This window comes from Lycorma delicatula, chromosome 1, assembly GCF_047948215.1.
Source record: "Lycorma delicatula isolate Av1 chromosome 1, ASM4794821v1, whole genome shotgun sequence".
Taxonomy (NCBI): Eukaryota; Metazoa; Arthropoda; class Insecta; order Hemiptera; family Fulgoridae; genus Lycorma; species Lycorma delicatula.
This window is the reverse complement of record NC_134455.1, coordinates 281,180,694-281,200,396: the sequence shown is the minus strand read 5'-3', so window position 1 is coordinate 281,200,396 and position 19,703 is coordinate 281,180,694. Positions and strand designations below refer to the sequence as shown.

At 35.8% G+C, this 19,703-nt stretch overlaps 1 protein-coding gene across 2 annotated transcripts in view; it reads right to left on the bottom strand.

The window, feature by feature from the left end:
* The window catches only part of LOC142332236 (transmembrane protein 135-like), a 62,469-nt gene that overhangs the window by 29,925 nt on the left and 12,841 nt on the right, over positions 1-19,703 (bottom strand). Inside the window, exons 2-4 of one of the 2 annotated variants that reach the window (XM_075378541.1) lie at positions 16,056-16,186; positions 10,758-10,881; positions 772-914 (exon numbers count right to left, since the gene is read on the bottom strand). In XM_075378541.1, the coding sequence (XP_075234656.1) occupies positions 772-914; positions 10,758-10,881; positions 16,056-16,186 (398 nt within the window). The remainder of the gene's footprint in view (positions 1-771; positions 915-10,757; positions 10,882-16,055; positions 16,187-19,703) is intronic. The other variant, XM_075378549.1, reaches the window with a different exon arrangement.

Genomic DNA, 19,703 nt, shown 5'->3' with positions numbered 1-19,703 from the left:
CTGCTATAATCATAGAAACTAAAAAATAATTTTTACCTATTAAGCAACAAACATAAAAAATTAAATTTGATAAAAAGTGTTGTAACTGAATAAATAGAGAACTTGGGATTTGATTAATCTGCTACATATGCTGAAATTCTGAAACGTGGTATTGATTGATAGTCAAAAATGTTATATCTTTCTTAAATTGTTAGTAAAATGTAATGATCTGAAAATGAGTAACAAAGATTCCAGCTGAGATATTGCTGTTGTCAGTAGCTGATAGTGAAAGTTATTGTCTAACTTCAAAAGTAGCTTCATGTTCTCAATTTAGCTTCAATCAACTAATAAAAAGTTCAGCGAATGAAGTTGTTTAATTTACTACATGGCATAGAAAATATGTTGTGTATGTGAATGGGTTGAAATGTTACACAGTGTCGATTGTCATTTGTCATATCCATCTTAAGTATACTTAAATAATTATTTTCCTAATTAATTAAAGACGGCTGTACTTACCTTGCCCAACATCTTCCTCTATTATAGATATTAATTTTTATAATATTTTTTTAGTTTTAAAATGTTTAAATCATTGCATAATTTAAATTTATTAACAAAAACAAAAAAAATTGAATATTAGTTCCACCTTAAAATTGGTCTTGTACTTTCAAAGATGTGCTCAGATGAAGTATCAGTACATTTTGATAAAATAGATCTTACAATAACTTATAGAAAATATTTATTGTAATACTGTACTACAGGTTTACACTCAATAGAGATGTAATCGGAACTTACCATAAATATGTATTTTGATGCTTAGCAATTCTTAACAAGTATAGAAGTGCAGTACTAGAAATTGTAAAAACAACAGTTTCAAACAATTTTGTTTTGGTCAAATAACCCTCACCTTCTAGAGTGCGAAATACAGTGTCGAGTGTCTGAAAAAGTTATAAAATTCATAGCACGGTTAAAACAAAGAAAAAAGATTAAATAGATGTTTCAGATTATAAATAGTGAAAAAAAAAATGTTTAAGCTATTATAAATACCTTCCTACACACAGTAGATTCCATCCTACACAGAGATGGATATTGATTTGTTGTCCCTGGCATTTAACTTAAAGTGGCCAGGGAACTTATTTGTATGTGATACAATATATTTGATCTATTATGTTTGTTCATGTCATATGTTTTTACTACCAAATTAAATTTGTTACTTTCGTGGCATTCAAGCATCTTCAGTCATATTTTTATTTCACACGCCTTAGTTTTTGTGTCCCATGTATTTTTTTTATTAGAGCCCCATTTCTATGATATTTTGCAAAAATTAATTCTTTTGTTACCCATTACCCATAATGTATTACATATCAGGATTCTGTGTTATTTGTTTCTGATGGCACATGCAACCGTTCAAATTTCCCTGAATGGAATTTAGTGTAATCATAATAATTTATTTTTATTTTTGTTTATTTTTGGACTGGAATGGTTTTCAATATCTACTGTCTTAGTCTCTTACATGATATTATGTATTTTGTTTGTGGTTTTGAAAACATAACAATAATATTAATTTTTTTAAATAATATTTTTTTGAATGAACTGCTGTTTATTTGAATTATATATTCTTCTGTTATTTGGAGATAATTTAATTTTATTTTGTATTTTATGAAACAGGCTGGCTGTAAGTGTGGTTTGTAATCATTAGCTCAAGCTACGTATTTTATCATGTTAAATTCTTCAATAAAGTTGTCAATTGACGACTTCCATGTCAGTTGACTAAGTCTTTCTAACAGTATTGTGTGCAAAACAACATTGAAAAAGCAACTTATTTAACTCAGTAAATTTGATAGTTGGATATATACAGGACATATATGGTAGGGTTTTATACAATTTGAATTTTTGTGTAATCTATTTTGGATATGGTGAATATGAAAATTATTTGAGATTGCCTTTTGTTTATTTTTGGATGATACTTGATGTCATTAATGTAGTGATGTCAATAGAGTATTTTTTCTGGGGTTTTTTCATTGTGTAGTAGTATAGATACATCTTCAAATTGTTGTAAAAATATTTCAGTGGGGAATCTGAAATATTTAAAGATATTCTGGAGGAAAAGAAAATGCATTTTTTAATTATTGTCTTTGACTAATATGACTTCATATTAGTTGTAATTATTTTCCAGATGATGGTAAAAAGAAAATAAAAAAGTCAATTTATTTTGAAGAAAAAATCAATTGATAATATTTTATATATCATTTTGAGTGCACTCATTTTGAATATAAATGTGATATGAGAATTGTCCCCAAAGTAATGCACACAAAAACTTACACCTATTAACTTGTAACCATTGAGCCCACACACCCTCTAGAATTTAGAGTATGATAGTATTCAACAAAACTATCTGACTTGAACTTGACCTTGACTTTCACATTTAAAAAATTTTAACTGAAAACTATATTTTTAATTTTGTTAGTGCTGTAATAAATCATAAACAAGTACCAAAACAGGGATATCAACTGCTATGGATCTATTACTTAATTAATAGTTCCAATTCCAACAAGGTATGTCACCAGTGACGTACATATAAGCTTCCTTTAAGAACATTAGAAGGCTGGTAACTCTAATCTTGGACTTATCTGGAGATTTATAATGTATAATGTAGAAAACAATCTTTACTCCTTTTACTGTCAAAATGTACACCAAATACATAAGTAACATTTCCTTACAATTTTTTGTCTTTGCACAGGTTAGTAATCTTTAAGCCAACAACTGCAATATACACAAATTTTACATTCTTGAAGAAAGTGTATGATTATATCATAAATCTTAACAGTAAAAATCCAACTTTTAGCTATGCTGTCACTATGCAATTACCTATGAAGTTCTGTAAAGAGAAACTGACTTAAATGTATTTTGGTTTTGCCTTTTAGTAGCAATTTCTGCAATAGCAACACCAGGTCGTGTAAGAGCCTACATCTATTGAGGTTAATTTGCAGTAGCCTCATTATCGGTCAGCTCTGACGCACATGTGGCTACCCACCTGGTGACTGTCTTTGCCACATCTGGCCGGCTCTTAACAGGCTGCCCTGAAGTATCCTTCTACCCTGCAGTTGTAGCACCTTTTGGATCGGTCAGGGCCCCTGCATTCCGCTGCCTTGTGCCCAGGCTTCCAACACCTGTAGCACTTCTCTGCTTGCATCTCCACCCTGGAGGAGTGCCACCCTTAGCACTCTTCGTTGCTCGCAAAATTTCCTCGCCTGCTTTTGTGGGAACACAATAGTAGCATTTTGGGTACTCCCATGTGCCAGCCTGACTGATGTCAGTTTCAGATCAACCTCCACAGCCAGCACCTTCGTGAAGGCCGTGACCACTTCCTCCATGGTCACGTCAAGGTTAAGATCCTTGATATTGGTAGAGACTAACTTTTCTCTCCTGCCCCTATCCGCCACCACTAGACCTGCGATGTTGGGTCTCGTCTTCCTCTTTACGTCTTCCTGCTGACCTTTACCCTTCTTCATTCTCACTTCCACCTCCCCTTGCCTTCCCTTTCTTACAGACAGGTCTTCCCGGCAAGGTCACCTCACCTACACATTGCTTTACCTTCTTGAGCAGTTGTGCGTAGGCGGACCCCTCCTTCTTCATGATTACCGTTACTGTTCTGGGGCTTTCCTTCTGCTTTTCCCGTTTTTTTCCTGCATGAAGAGCCTCTTTTTCTCCCCCGGTACTCAGCAACCTTCTTTGTTACTGAGCTCAGTGTATCTCTTCTGGCCTCTATGTTTATCTTTTCATTCTCTACCCCCTCAACCTTCCGTAACATGCTCAATGTTGTGGCCGCCAACCCTCCGTCTTCACCTTCTATTGTGATTACGCACATCGTGGAGGACCCCAACTCCTCCACCTCCTCTCCTATTATGGTTGCCGAAGAGGAGTTCTTGAGCCCCATCCCCGAACTAGTACCTCCTCTGTTTAGCCGTGCACACACTCCAGGGGCTCTGGAATACTGGTTCTTGGCAAAATTTTCCTCTTTGTCACCCTGTACGTTGAGGATATATACCATTGCTCCCTCCACGTCTTCTGTTGGCAGCTCCTCCATCGCTTCCACGGCCTAATTAAGCCATTTCTTGACTAATATCTCTATGAGATCTTCTGAGCCTTCGCTCATGATCCTCCTTATTGTTTCCGTATTCACCCTAACAGTCTGGGTGTATTTGTTCTCCGTAATCTTGGTGTCTTATTGTCCACATAGCTCGCTCACAACGACTTCTAGGTCTTTCACCCTGCAACGAATTAGACGGGCACAATTCTTAATCTCATTTTTTTATTCGGGTTCTGCCGGCACAGTTCCATCATTCGTTCTATCGTCTCTATTAAATGGTCCATATCTGTGCCTTCAGATATCTCCCCATCACTGGTGCTCTGTAGTTTCTTTTAGGAGCTTTCTCCCATGGTTAATCCTCTCTGCGCGCCTTCGCGTTCAAGTCCGTTATTTTTGTTTCCGGTGTCGAAGTCGGTGGGCTTAGTGTCCGTTGACTCCTCTTGATTGGGGATTCCTCCTCTGTGTCTGATTTCTGGTGCTTTAGGGTTGATTTAGTGCTCACTAAAGAGCCCTCAATTTCTTCTTCGCGCCGATCCATGAGTGCTATGATTTCCTCTATCGAAAAGCTTGTCCCAGTATTGTTGACGATCTGTGATTGATGATTTACAATCCTTTTTACCATTCGTTGGTTGTGCTTCTTACGTCTAGTGTTCTCCGTCGCAACTTTCGACCTGTCCGGATGTTGTTTCCTTCAGTAAGTTAGTCCGGAGTCCCACACCGACAGCTCTGACTCCGCATCACCAAAAGAGTACTTTAGGGGTTTATTATTCCGCGATGATCTCGCTGCTCTTAACGGAGTCTTAAAGCAATCGCCGACACTTTTTCTATTTTCTGAGTCCTAAATCTTATATTTATTATTAAAAAAAAGAAATTTTTAAAGTACAGAAGGGGGGAGTGTAAAAATGTACGAGATGAATTTGTTGGGAGGGGGTCGGAAATAAATAAGATGGAGTGGGGAGGTATGAGGTTCCTGCCTTGATCCCAAAGTGATTTGGTCTCGGGACCCTGTCACGGAAATATAAGGAAAAGGCTTTTGCCTATATACTCTTTACGCGGGACTTGGAAATGTTTCGCTAGAATACCCTAGGAAATACACAAATACACTAGGTGTATTTTCCAGCAGTTGGTATGTAGTACCAATAGTACCAACCTATAAACTACACCAGATTAACAAGTGTTAACAAGCCTAGATCCGGCAGAAGTTCTTAGGTTATGTTGGACTATCTTCTAAAAATTACTCAAAAATCTAACACTATATTTCTTGAGTTCTGTCAGTGGTAACTGAATCTACACGTATTATAGCATAATATTATTAATAAAGAAAGAGTTATAATTAGCCTAGAAAAGTATTTATTTTATAACCTGATTCGCCTGTCTTACTTCACCACGTGGTCTCACTTTGTTCCACAAAACACCTTATAACTAAATTAATACTAAAAACCTCATAACATGAACTCGTACGATTGTCCAATACACACTCAGGAATAACTGTGCGCAAAAACAACTCATTTATACTATTATGTTACACATTATAACAAATAAAGTACTCTGGCCATATTACTCACACTCGTACACATTGAGTATCAGACTTCAAATTTGAGCAAAACAACTAACTACATATCTTACTGCATGGTAGTTGCATTAGAACTTTTATTGATTATTTATTGGAAATTTCAGTTTAGAAAACAGAAAGCTGCTAAATAAGGATAAAAATGCTTGTATTTAATAAATTATAATGAATAAATATTTATATTTTACCAAGGCAGGCACCTCCATCATTGCTATATGAAAATGCAGAGAGCTACATTTTCTTGGCAAAAAAGCAGTTGTAGTTTTCCATTGCTTTCAGCTGTGCAGTACTCAGAGGACTGAGTGATGTTGATATGGCCGTTTAAGTCGTCCTGACTTACGCCCTTAACAACTACTGAAAGAGCTGCTACCCTCTTTCAGGAATAATTCCTTAGTCTGGCTCTCAACAGACACCTCTCCGATATGGTTGCACCTTCGTTCCAGCTACTCTGTATCACTGAGCACTCAAGCCCCCTCACCAACGGCAAGGTCTCATGATTCATAGAGGAGGAATTAATAGTAACCTCAGATTAATAGTGGAAGGAAGATTAAAGAAAAACAGAGGAGGATTAACGGGAACAGAGGAGCTCATGGTAGTTGTAAGGGAAGAGTGCCGCGTGACGACTGCCACCGGAGAACCGAGGAAAAGACGGGTTTACTAGTGGACGGACAAGATAGCGGCACTAAGGGCAGAAGCCGTGAGCACCAAAAGACTTTAGCGGTCAAGGAGAAGACTGGACGCTGAGGATCCCCGCCGGCGAGGGAGTTACTGGAGATAAGGAGAGCCCTCCAAGTGGAGATAAAGAAAGAAAAGAAGGCCACTTGGAGGAAACTATGCGAGGAGGTGGACAGTGACTCGTGTTGGCAGGCGTTCCACATAGTCGCAGAGAGATCTGGAAGGCGTCTGCTCATCCTCTCCAAGGAACAGGTGAGGAAGACGGTGGGGAAGCTTTTCCTTCTAAGACAGGACGTCTGGGAGGAAGTAGAAAATGTGGAACCCGGACGTCTAACTATAGATGGACTACAGAGGGCTGCCGCGGAACTGCACAAAAAGAAGGGTCAATAACGAGACGGAGTTCCAGGGATATTGTAAAGATCATGATTAGACGACACCTTTGGCTGGTCCTGAACGTGTTCAACGGGACGCTGAAGCTAGCGGTTTTATCGGCATGTTGGAATGAACCAGGCTGGTTCTTCTTCGAAAACCGGATCTGGTACAGGCAAGCCGGGGGTTTTGGTTGGTTTGCTCAGCATTTCTCCCGCCACCATCCAATTTGGTCACCCTAAAGCATAAGACCGAATATCTCTGCCACAAACGGCAACTAAGTCTCGTATAGTTTAGCGACCAGTATCCTGACACAGCTCCTAAAGCTTACGTAGCAGACTAACTTACCTAACAACAGTGGACTAAACGTGGTACCATACACCATCGGCTTACGTGTCCTAACCGCTCACTACTCATATATTTGCTAAAATGGGTGGCGCATCCCGACAACTACTAAAAATGTATATGACATCCATAATGAAATTTATTTCGTCTAGGCAGCAATTTGCTGCCACGCCTAGATTTTTGAATGCCAGCAAGTACCTATCCACAATTTTAAATCGCTTGGAGCCATAATAATTGGCTAGTGGTCAGCCACACTCAGGGTTAGCTCCCCACGGCAAAGCGGGAAGAATCTTTCCCTTAAGCAAACTACGAATGCCGGTTGAACAAAGCCACCGCATCTAGGAACTCCCACACGGTACGACAATGCAGCTCTCGCCACATTGACTCGCCGCTTGTGAGTGACCAATTTTCCCCTTTGCATCTAAGTTCCAGGGTGGTCCGGTTTCTGGCCTCACCAAGAGCAAGGCAGTCAAACATCAGGTATTCATTTAACTGGACCTCCCGCAGACACACAACTCATCAGCTGCCAGGTGGAACCGAAACAATTATTGGTACAAATTAACATGATTGGTGAGCACCTGGGAACCCGTTGTCCTTAAAAACAAACTCGAGGCATACCAGCCCCTCAGATCCCGTACAAACGTGTACAGGGATCTTTGCTTAGTCGTAGTGTCCCATTCCCGCTGCCACGATTCCATCGCGAGACTCTTCTGCAGATGGGCAACTGAACGAAATTTAGATCCGGTGCATTATGATACCGTTCCGCTCCGGTACTGGCCCGGCTCGAAACTACATCCCAAATACCTCGGCCTTCCGGCTTCTTCGCAATCTCCACATGGGTGCCCGAACTTTCACCGCTAAATCGATTGGGATAGCCTTTCCCAATACTGTGGTAACTTCGTAGGATAGGGTTTTGCAACACTAGAGCAATATCAGTGCGTACAGTTGATACTCTGCGGTGGGCACTCCTTAAATTTTGAAGAAGTGTTGCATTCATATCCAACTTATCCGCTCAAACGGGCGCCGCTTAAGAGGTCATGGTTTCGAAGACACCTTGATACACTATTTCTATTTGACGGCCCGACCACCCATAGTCTTTCCGAGCAACCCTCCTAAGTTTGTGCATCACTGAGACGACGTCCACCGCTACTTGCCTAATGTGGTTGCTAAACAGCAACTTTTCATCAAACAAAGTACCTAGGTACTTATGAACTCTAACTCGGCTAATTGCCCAGCCTTTATATTCAATATGGGGGTTACAATTGTACCATAATTTATCTGTACCCTTGAGAAACATATACTTCGTCTTTGACATAGAAATACTTAAATTTGGCATGTCCATCCTGCCTTCTGCAGTTGACAAGGCCGCCTGCGCCCGGTCTTCTAGCTGTGGTCGTGAATTACCACGAACTAAAACGAAACAGTCATCGGCGAAAGCGTGGGCCGTGACCCCTTCTAGAAATGTCAATCCCAGAAATCCGTCTAGTACGAAGTTCCACAGCAGGGGACCGAGAACGGAACCCTGTTGGCTTCCCCTGGTAATTGATTATTCCACAACTAAGTGCGCATCCTTAAACAGAGCTGTACGGTTAGAGAAATAGTCATGTACCACGGCCTGCAGGGGCACGAAATCATTGCAGCGTTCCAACTCATAGAGAACAGAACTCCAACACAAGGAAGGAAATGCTGCCAAAACATATTTACACTCGGCGCTTTTCACTTCGGCTAGAACCTTTAATTTGCAATCCTCGGTGCCAACCCCTTTCGTGAAGCCATACTGGCCTGATTTAGAAAACAGTTCAATTCAATGCTTACCCAGAGCCGTCCCACAACCCGGCTTTCAAGCAATCTGCCGATTGTCGGCAAGAGGCTGATGGGTCGATAACTGCCGACCTCACTAGGATCCTTTCCTGGTTTTAAGAGCACCCTCACCAAAGCCACTTTCTAACTAGTCGGGAAGCAGCCCCAGCTTAGGCACCCCGAGAATAGCCTGCCAAACGGCAGGCAGGCCTCTTATTACAGGCAGCAGGTGGAATAAAATATCCGGGTCAACTTAGTTAATCCCCGGTGCCTTTTACAGTATCAGTAGAGAAACCACTCGGTCTATATCAACGGGATCCACAGCCCGTACGCCAGGGAAGATGACATCTGTTTCTCCGGAGCATTTGGAATTAGAGTATCCAGGAACGTCTGGTAAGTCGCCACTGATGTTAAAGTGTGGTTACCACCACCAAACCCGCATCGAACACTGGACAGCACGTGTAATTGCTTTGGCCAGTAACATGATTTTGCGAGCTGCCAGGGGCTGCACTGCAACTCTCGCATGGAGTCTTGCCATAACTTGGGTTGTCTTCCTTGATGGCATGAACAAACTCATTACGGGCGCGCCAGTAGATCCGCAGACCCTCAACGTACCCGTCATCAACGATAATTCCCATTAGGGGGCGACGCTGGTATCTTCTCCTAGTGGACCCAACTCTTGCGCGTAGCACGCTAAGGTCAGAGGACCACCACTTTTTCCCGGGTTTCACCTGCGTTTAACAGACGGCTCCCCGGAAGCAGGAGTCATGACGGCGCTAGGTACTCTCAGATCAGCGGACTGGCCACTACCTAAGGGTGCTGTGTAAGATAATGCCCAGGACCAGGGCTCCTAGGACCTCAAGGAGGAGGTTGATAATATCAGCGACCGTCTCAATCATCTTGTGCGGCAGATTGAGAAAAGGCGCTAAAAGTGGCAGGAATGACAGTCAGCCGGAGGCCGTACAACGCAGGGTGGCGCTTCGTATAACAACGGCATATGGCGGTTCAACTACTGGCAGGACTACCTCAGTGAAATTACAGATAGATGAACGAGCCCAGCGGTGTAGAGGAACAGCACAGGAAGAAAAACCGGGACTCTGTAAGCCCAGTGAGATACGTCAGAGAAGGGGAGGTGGACGTGGAGCCATATCATAGAGATTGAGCCATGGCAAAGCAGAAGACACGGGGAGCTGAATTACCATCTCACACAGCTCATCACGGGCCACAGTGAATTTAGAGCCTACCTGCAAAGGTTCTGTCTACATGCAGACCCTGGGTGTGTTCCAGAGCACAACTTCTTCAACTGTGAAAAGTGGGTACCACTATGGAGAGATCTCAGGGTCCTCCAAATGCTGCCGGACAATATGCTGGAGTATATGCTCAGGTACGAAAGGGAGTAGCTTACAGTAGCAGAACTAGCCGTAAGGATCCTAAGAGAGAAAGAACAAAGAGAACAGCTGATCAGACAGAAAGACAAAACGGGAGGCAGCCAACATATCTAGGTTGCCTTGGCTACCCGCACTCCAATATGGAGTTGACACTGTTAGCAAGCCCGACACTTTTTCCATAAATGGGATTCCCTCACAAAAAAAAAAGTTATTTTGCTCAGAAGCTAATATTATTTTAGCTGTTAGCCCATAGTACAATCATTAATTTTGATGTATGCCAGATTATAAATACAATTTAAATATTTACATCAAGTTCATTAAATTACTTGTGAATTTTACTTATTTTCCTGAAATTATTAAGTCTATTTTAAAAACTACACTTTTTCATGTTATGAATGAAGCATAGTAGCATAGGTAACTTGTAAGATAAAAGAGCTGATTAAAATTATTAAATAATGATTCAGCTATTTGATCTAAGAATTCCAACAACTTATCCTAAAGTAATAATAAAAATAATAATTTTAAAATAAAGCATTTCACATACTAAGTAAAGAAATGTTGCCACTGGAAATCCTCGTCTTTTAGAATCTTCTATAAATATGCTTAATCCACCAAAGAAACCTGCTACACTTACAAAACTGTAATAATTAAATTCACCCTGGATTCTCCTGTAAATTATTTAATAAATGAAAAATAAGTAGTTCAGCTCTAAAGTCTACTAATTTATAATTTCCTTATTTTGTTTTTTTTTCTCACAAAAAGCTTGAATGGTCATTGCTCTAAAATACAGCAAATTTTTAACAGCAATATACTGCTTAACAAGTGTTTTATTGTGCAAATGAACAATTCCTATCCCCTGCAAAAATTAATGGATAAAAATATTCTCAGTGATACGGAATTGAGGATTCGAAACTTAACTTCAAATTCACCTTATACTGAATTTAAGTCACAAGGTATATAAGAAAATAATGCTCTAAAATTTATTCAAGTTTATTATCAAAATTTTAATTTTAATAATAAACTGGTGTTATTGTTATTGTCAGGTGTTATTGTTTGGTCATAATAAGGGTTAGAATGCTATATTTAATTTTCACAATTTTTTCAAACTAATACAAAAACAGAAATTCATTAATATTGAAATAAATTGATGATTGAGATAAAAATGTATTGAAATATATTACTATTACATTGTCAAGAAATAGCTTCTAGAAATCTGTATTATTTGATAATCTGTTGCAGTGAATCTCAACCTTTTTACCTCGGCGACCCCCCAAAAAAAAAAAAATATATATATATATATCATGAATTTTTAGTAACCCCAACCCCAACCCAATGAAACCCAGTTAAAACTATTTAGCTGCACTGATAGCGACGGGTGTGAACATGCATGTATGAAGTGTACAAACATTAGCAATTTACAGTTTCCAACTTTATATGTATGTGTTCCTTGTAATTTGGTTGGTCTGCTTACATAATATTTACTGTGAGAGTGTAATGTTCTAACATGCATATGATATGTTTGAACATGGTCGTGCTCTCAGTAGTATAAAAGAGGCATAAGCGATTGTAGAACATCAGATTAGTTTCAAATGCAAAGCATGCATCTGGTGTCTTCATCAGACTTTTTTGTTAGTCTAGTTTCATTGAAAGTAATGATAATTGAGGTTTTGGTTTTTTAGTGTGCGGTCAAACTGTGTAATTTTTTTTCAGTTAAATTCTAATGTAAAATGGATAAATTTGAGAAAAAAAGCGAATTTGTGAAAATTGAGCAAGCAATCTACATCCAGTTAATCAATTGGTAAAAAGACAAGATTGTACAATGACAGTTATTAAAGTATGATTTTACCTTATTGGATGGAAAGCCACAGTGCATTGTTTGCTCTCAAGTTCTCTCCGATGAAAGCATGAACCCATCAAAATTAATTCAGCACTTGGAAACTAGACATCTGGATTATAAAAGAAAACGCTTGAAGTTTTTCAAAAGAAATTTGCATACTCTGAGAAATCAACAAGCTGCTGTTTGTAAATAAAGCCATACTGTTAAAAGTACACTTGAAGCATCTTATCTCGCAGAATTAAGAGTAGCTAAGATGTCTGAACCCCATGCAATCACAGAAAACCTCATATTGCCTGCTGTAATTGAAATTGTCAGTGTTTTAATTGGCATAGAAGAAACAAAATAATTGAAAAAAAATCCGCTTTCTAATGACACGGTATCAAGGCGAATCAATGAACGATGTGGCAAACATTTCTCAGTTCTTGTTTTGTATGATATGAATATGGTAGGGACTGATTAATAAAAACAATATGCCGTTTTGCCAATCAATAAATGGTCATGTTAACCTAGTTACTGGAAATGTGAGATGGATTAATATTGATTTAATATTAATATTGCTTTATACAGGATGGATAAAGCCATTCTCAATTCTTGTATCCACAGAACATAATTGATAGTACTAAAATTTCTTTTAGTTGTTTTTTTAATGGTATAATAATTGTTATGAATTCTTACATTAAATTTTATTTTTCAGGAAGTTCATCCATAGTGAACTCTCATCATTGCAAATTAGCTGATTTGAGTTGTCAAGAGTTCTAAGGTTCAAATCCTAGTAAAGGGAGTTACTTTTATATGGATTTGAATACTAGATTGTGGATACTGGGGTTCTTTGATGGTCGGGTTTCAATTAATTTCACATCTCAGGAGTGATTAACATGAGACTGTGTAGAAGACTTCATTTACACTCATACATATCATTCTCATCATCCACTGAAGTAATACCTTATAATGCCGGATGCTAAACAGAAAAAAAGAGAGAGGAGACTATCTAAAATTGTTTTGAAGTGTTATTGCAAAACTACATTTACAACATTTCAACAAAATTTTATGAATAAAATTTTTAATAACTTCTTTCACCAAAAAATATGGTGTGAAATTAATTCAAAGAAGGAGGCTGTAAAATTAGGAGTCCTCCAACTTCCGCCATCCCATTTAAAGTTAACATTATATTGAAATTAAATTATCTATCTGCAGAGGTCTTCTGGTTTTCCCTCAGAGGTTTTGTCATCCAGTCTGAACCAACATAGTGATGGCATTTCCTAGAAACATAGCCTCAGGTGCCAGAAGTTTAAATCTTATACCTTGGGGCCAAGCAGGGCACATATATGTACATATGTAGGGCTGGATCCTGGCATTAATAAAATAGGATTAAGGAATTTGAAAACATAAAGTCTGTGTTTGTAAATTCTTTATCTTATTTATGTTTAATATGAAATTAAATAATTTAATTGTTAGTTGTTAAAGTAATACTTTGTGATACTATCTTAAAATTAATGCCTGGACAGTTTGTTTACAATCCCTTTTATGATAAATCATTAAAATGTAGGTATTATAATATAAAATGCGGCAATATGTGAAGTATAGTTCTTAGATATTTCAATACATTCTTACAAATAAAGTATTCACTACATGATAGAAAAACTTAATTGTTTCATGGTCTTCTTTTGATGAAATCAAAATTCCAACCACTCAAAATGTAATTAAAAATGTTGATACAAAATAAATAAATTACTACTAATGCAGCCAGCAGAAATGGGAACTGTTATAAAATGATTTTTACTGTTTTATTATTAAAATATGATTCACAGCAGATTGAATTCTTGATATTTCTTGGCCAAGGTCCAATGCATAGTCACTATATGACTCTGAAAACTTTAATTCCTTAGCAGTAGTGGAGCGGGGTTTTAATATATAACATGTCGGTACATGTTATAAAAAAAAAAAAAAAAAATTTGACATTATAACGGTTTATAATGTCAAATTTTTTTTTTTTTTTTTTTTTATGAAATCATTCCATATGTTTTGAATAAGATAAACTTGTCAGACTCAACTTTTCTTTTATGCTACTTCTTGTTAAAACTGGGTAACTAATGTGACTGAAGGGCTCTGATATAAAATCAGTAACCCTAAAGAATAGCAAAGGCATTACCAAAATAGAAGGTCAGGCTAAAGAACTAGGTCAGCAAGTTAAGATCAGACGTCAGTGAATTAAATGAAATGAAAGAGGAAAAAATTAAGCAATGCAAAAAAAAACAAGATCAGATTTAGTGAATTTCACCTAGACAAAAGAACAGTGAAATAGGTTCTTGAAATTACAAAGCAACGAATTACAGCTGTTGAAAGGAAAATAACAGAATACAATAATCAACCTTCCCAGTATAAACAGAACATCCTATTTCAAACAAATCCATGAAGTTACAGAAATTTTTTTTTTTTTTTGGTTAGTTACAAGTCTCTCAGTTTGCTACTCTATAGAACAGTAGCAAACTGAGAGGCTGAAAAACTAAACACGTAAATGGACAAGAAAGATACATTACAATTTTGACAAGAACTTTGGGACAACCCAAAGGCATACAACAAGAAAGCAGAATGGATAAAAGGCATGGAAGCTGAGGGAAAGAGTCATGCTAAGGGAAATGAAGGAGAAAGAGGCATGATTCAAGTGCAACAATCAATAGAGGAAGAAAAGCAAGCACTGGTGGAATATATTTAAGGAAGTCAAGAACAATGGTTGAAGGAAACCTACAAAGAAGGAACTCTTAATAGGTGAACAAAGTAAGCAAAAATATATGAGTTAAATGGTCAATAGCAGAAGAGAAAGATGGCAGAGTAAACTATTGCACTGCCAATACATTAACAACATACAAGAAGGTAGCAACAACAGTGAAATGTGGCAGTGGCTAAAGAAAGGAACATTGAAGAAAGAAATGCAGTACCTTATACTGGCACCACAAGATCAAGGACTGAAAAACCAATACCACCAAAGCCAAAATCAATAAGACCCAGAGTGGGAGCAAATGTCAATTTGCAAGGAGGCTCAAGAGACAACTGAACACCTAATTTACAACTGCAAGAAGATCCCACAAACAGACTATTTAGAGAGACATAAAAATTAGCTACCATCATTCATACCGTTTAAGCAAAAAGTGATGGGAACATCAGCAAAACAAAATAATTGAGAATGACCAGGTGAAGATCCTCTGGAACTTCAAAATTCAAACTTACCTTTATTTTATACCTTTATTTTCCTGTTTAGCCTCCAGTAACTACCATTTAGATAATACTTCAGAGGATGAATGAGGATGATATGTATGAGTGTAAATGAAGTGTAGTCTTGTACATTCTCAGTTCGACCTTTCCTGAGATGTGTGGATAATTGAAACCCAACCACCAAAGAACACCGGTATCCATGATCTAGCATTCAAATCCATGTAAAAATAACTGGCTTTACTAGACTTGAATGCTGGAACTCTCAGCTTCCAAATCAGCTGATTTGGGAAGACGCGTTCACCACTAGACCAACCCGGTGGTTTTCAAAATTCAAACTGACCACCACTTAAAGCACAGCACACAAAATATCACTGTAGAGGGAGAAAAATGTAATTGGATTTTATATATCACTGTTCCTATTGATCAACTCCAAGAAAAGAACTGGCAAAATAACATGACACAAGGACAAATTGAAATCCAATGACTATGGAAAAAGACTACTGCCGTTTTACTATACTAATAGGCACCCTAGGAATTGTACCAACAAGCTCTCAAAAGAAGTTAGACCTACCAAATGTAACATCATAATTGTAGAAAGCAGCTCTTCTTATAACTGCTCCCATAATATGATCATAACTTTGTGATTCCTAAGTCCTTGGTTAGGAGTGTAGTCTCAAAGTTCTAAACCCCAGTGAAATAATTAGACTGTGCAAATTAGATTCTATAATCTCATAATAATTTGTCAGTTTTGTAACTTGTTATTACTAAATAAGTTACGAAACTAGATTTATTAACCTTAGAAGACAAATTGTTCCCCCAGCTGTAGCAAAATTAATTCCACCTGACAGAACAGACAAAAAGTAACACTTAAGTGTCTGCTGCAATATCTGTTTTGTAATATTTCTTCCATTTAGAAGTAGCTGAATCTGAAATAATCCATAAGAAAATGTATGGTTATCAAAAGTTAATTGAATTCCATTACAAGCTAATTATTTAAACAACTACAATTTAAGATGAGTAAATAGAAATTACTCGTATTTTTGTACACATGTGCTTGTGGATAACAAGGTTTATCATACATTTTTATTGTACATTTTTGTGATAAAATGTGGTTTAAAATTTTACAAAAAAATTTAAAATAACTCGCAGACAAACTTTTCAGAACTATGATGTAATTTTTTTTACAGGGGTGTTAATGTTGACCTATATCTTGATTAAGAAATCTATTAATATGTAGTCAAATATAACATGTTTGATTATTGCTAAAAAATCAAATAAAATATTTTATTTTCATAAAATTTTACATTATAATATAAAATAGATAAAATTTTAATAAACAAATATTAACCAACATAGATCAAATGTATTATATGACCATTTATGTTAAACTGGTTTCCAGCTATTCCACGGTAACGTAACTACTAACAACTTTTCCATTTATAACAACATTGACAAAGGAACTGCATCATAATTCTGAAAATATATTTTCTTGCATTAGAATAAGTACAATACTTTAAAATTTTTCTTTATAATCATATGAATTTAAATTTCATCTCTTCCTTAAACAATAACATTTACAACTATATGAGACAAAGTTTCATTTGTAAGATTGTTTTTTATAGTAAATATTTTTCCTCTTGTAAAATTTGGATTAAAACTTTAATTTATTTAATAATGTATAAGATCCCAGCATTACTTTTCAATCTCACTAACAACTTAGTCTTTTTTTATTTAATAAAACATTAGTCCTTTTAACTTCTACAAGAATGGGTACTAACATGGATATTATACAAAAGTACATAATGTACGAAAACACACCTTGGCTTCTTGATAGAATTACCTTCATAAGTATAGTTTAAATCTAGCTGAAGATTTTTTAGATTTGTTTTTTAAAGTCTTCAGTGAATTGCTTAGTGATAAAAGTAAACAAGCTTTAAATATTTTCTAAAATTTGTTCACCTACATGAGACACTTATTTTTATTTTTAAATTGAAATACTCATAGTATTCATAGATATACTTACCACTTCCAGTGAGTTTTATATTTACATCAACTGACAAAAAATAATGCATTGCTATTTGACAATACCCAACAATTGCTGATAATGGACTCTTTTACATACAATTAATTAATAATAATAATAATCAAAACAAAAATAATGAACTGGCTACCTAAATAAGAATAGTAAAACTTATCTTTGGAAAATTTAACGAAATTATGTTTTATTTATGAAAATGTACTACATTAATAAGTGTAAAAAAATGTTTCATTTTAATTAAAAATCAAGCCTGAAGATGGTCTAGGAACTGAAAGAATCTCTCCAATAGCGAATTCTGTTTTATCACTACATTTTAAGTGGCCCATTCATTATATACAATAAACAGAATGGATACTATGTGAATAAAAATTTACGTTTGAAAATAAATCATTTTTAGAGATGATCATTATCTATAGAAATCCTTTATAATTTTGGAATCACAAGAAATGAAACTTTCTTGAAAGAGTAGTTTCAGTTTATCCAGAATTCCCTTAAAAATACTATGGACTGTCCAAATATCTGTCTGCGTAAATTTGAGTATAATGTATCCAATACAAAATAACTTCTAACTAAAATTGATAATTTTTTTATTTATTGCATTTTAGTAACATGAATTCATCGCATTAGTATGAAATCCATTTGACCAGTATTTCTAAAATAGCATTGAATAACAGTGTACTTTAAATTGAGAACTTCTTTTTTTTATTTAATTTTGAATAAATTGTAAAATATTTAAAGTTCTACGATGATTAACATATTAAAAAGTTGATAGAAATTGAAATAATATTTAGAGAAATTCAATTATGAAATTTAGTATTTTACAAAAATATTATTTTCTATAATTCTGAAATATCTTGCTATGCTAAAAACATTTAGTGGTCTACAAAATAATAAGTACATTAAAATATCCAAAATGGTTTCAGAGCCATTTATGAGAAGTTAGATTTGAAAATTTTCAAAATGTACTACAACAATTGTACCAAAGTAATTACAGTAACATTTGCAATAGGCAAAATAAACTAAGAAGAAATAGATGATGCTGCTTGTACAAAAATAATGGCAATTAATTCAAGAACAATGTTCTTTGTTGTTGTGCATAATGAATTTACATACATTCTTGTAGATTAAATCAAGCTTTAGCAAATTCCAAAAAAAAAATCAGAGGATTTGTTCAAGGCTATTACAAATACTGTGAATTTGTAATACTTCTTGACTACATCCCACTTACTGCTGAGTGCAAAGTTTTCCCTACATTTTTCATCATAAAAGTCCAGTAATTTTGATTGTTATTTAATCCTAAATCAAGCCAGTACATACTGAAAGATTATGAGGACTTCATATTTATTATAAAAACACAGTTTAGTGGAATGTACAGAATTAAAATATCTCCTATCAAAAAATTTGTAATAAAACAAATTAATATTGTAAAATATTTCATTATAAATCATTGGTTTTAAACTACTTTGGCAGTAATTATGTTTTAATATTTCTAAACTAAAGATTTACAGTTTAGTAAGGAAAATACTACTATGACAATGTCAATTTTAAATCATTCAGTACTAAAATAAATCACTCATAACAATGAACTATAGTTCCTACACCATAATTACAAACACTTTTAGAATATTTGAGAAGACATAGTTCGTACCAACCTGTTAAGTAAACTTGGAGTAAAAAATTAGACAAGCATTTAATTTCATTCATATTAAGAAAGTGAAAAAGTATTATTTATGACTCCCAGCTTAACTTGTACTTCGCAATCCAATTTTACAGATACAATGCAGCATAGATTAATAAATACAGAAACAGAAATACAGCCGAGATTCAGCTGTAACAAGTTACATCTTCAAACCAGGGACTACATAAAGTTTGAACTTAATTACTTTCAAAGAAAACAATTCAGACTGGAGCCTCTTCCTTCTTCTAAACGTACATCACTTGCATAACACTCACTAAAAGATTTAACGAGATAGTATAAAACAAGAAGTCTAAGTAAAATGCTATCCTTTTCTTCAGTGAATAGTGCCTCGGTTAATGAAAATAATGATATTTCTTCTATTGTACTCTGAAGCAGCTGATGTGCAGATATATGAAAAGAAGTAAGCCAGTTGCTGTGATTTACAAGACATAAAAAAGAATCATTCTTAATCGAATAGTAAAATATTGGTTATTTAAATACTCTTCAACATATATTGCAATCACAAACCTTAGCAGATGTGTTAAAATTTTCAGCATAAAATGAATATTATATATTTTTATTCAAAACAGACATAAAAGAAGGACTTTGCATCCAGTAATGAATGACAGACAGAGAGCAGCGCCCACTATAGGGTCGGGGAACCCGGAGTTTTGTCCGGGACGCCAAAATTCGGAGGCGGCATTTTGGCTGTAAGTGTGAGAAAAAT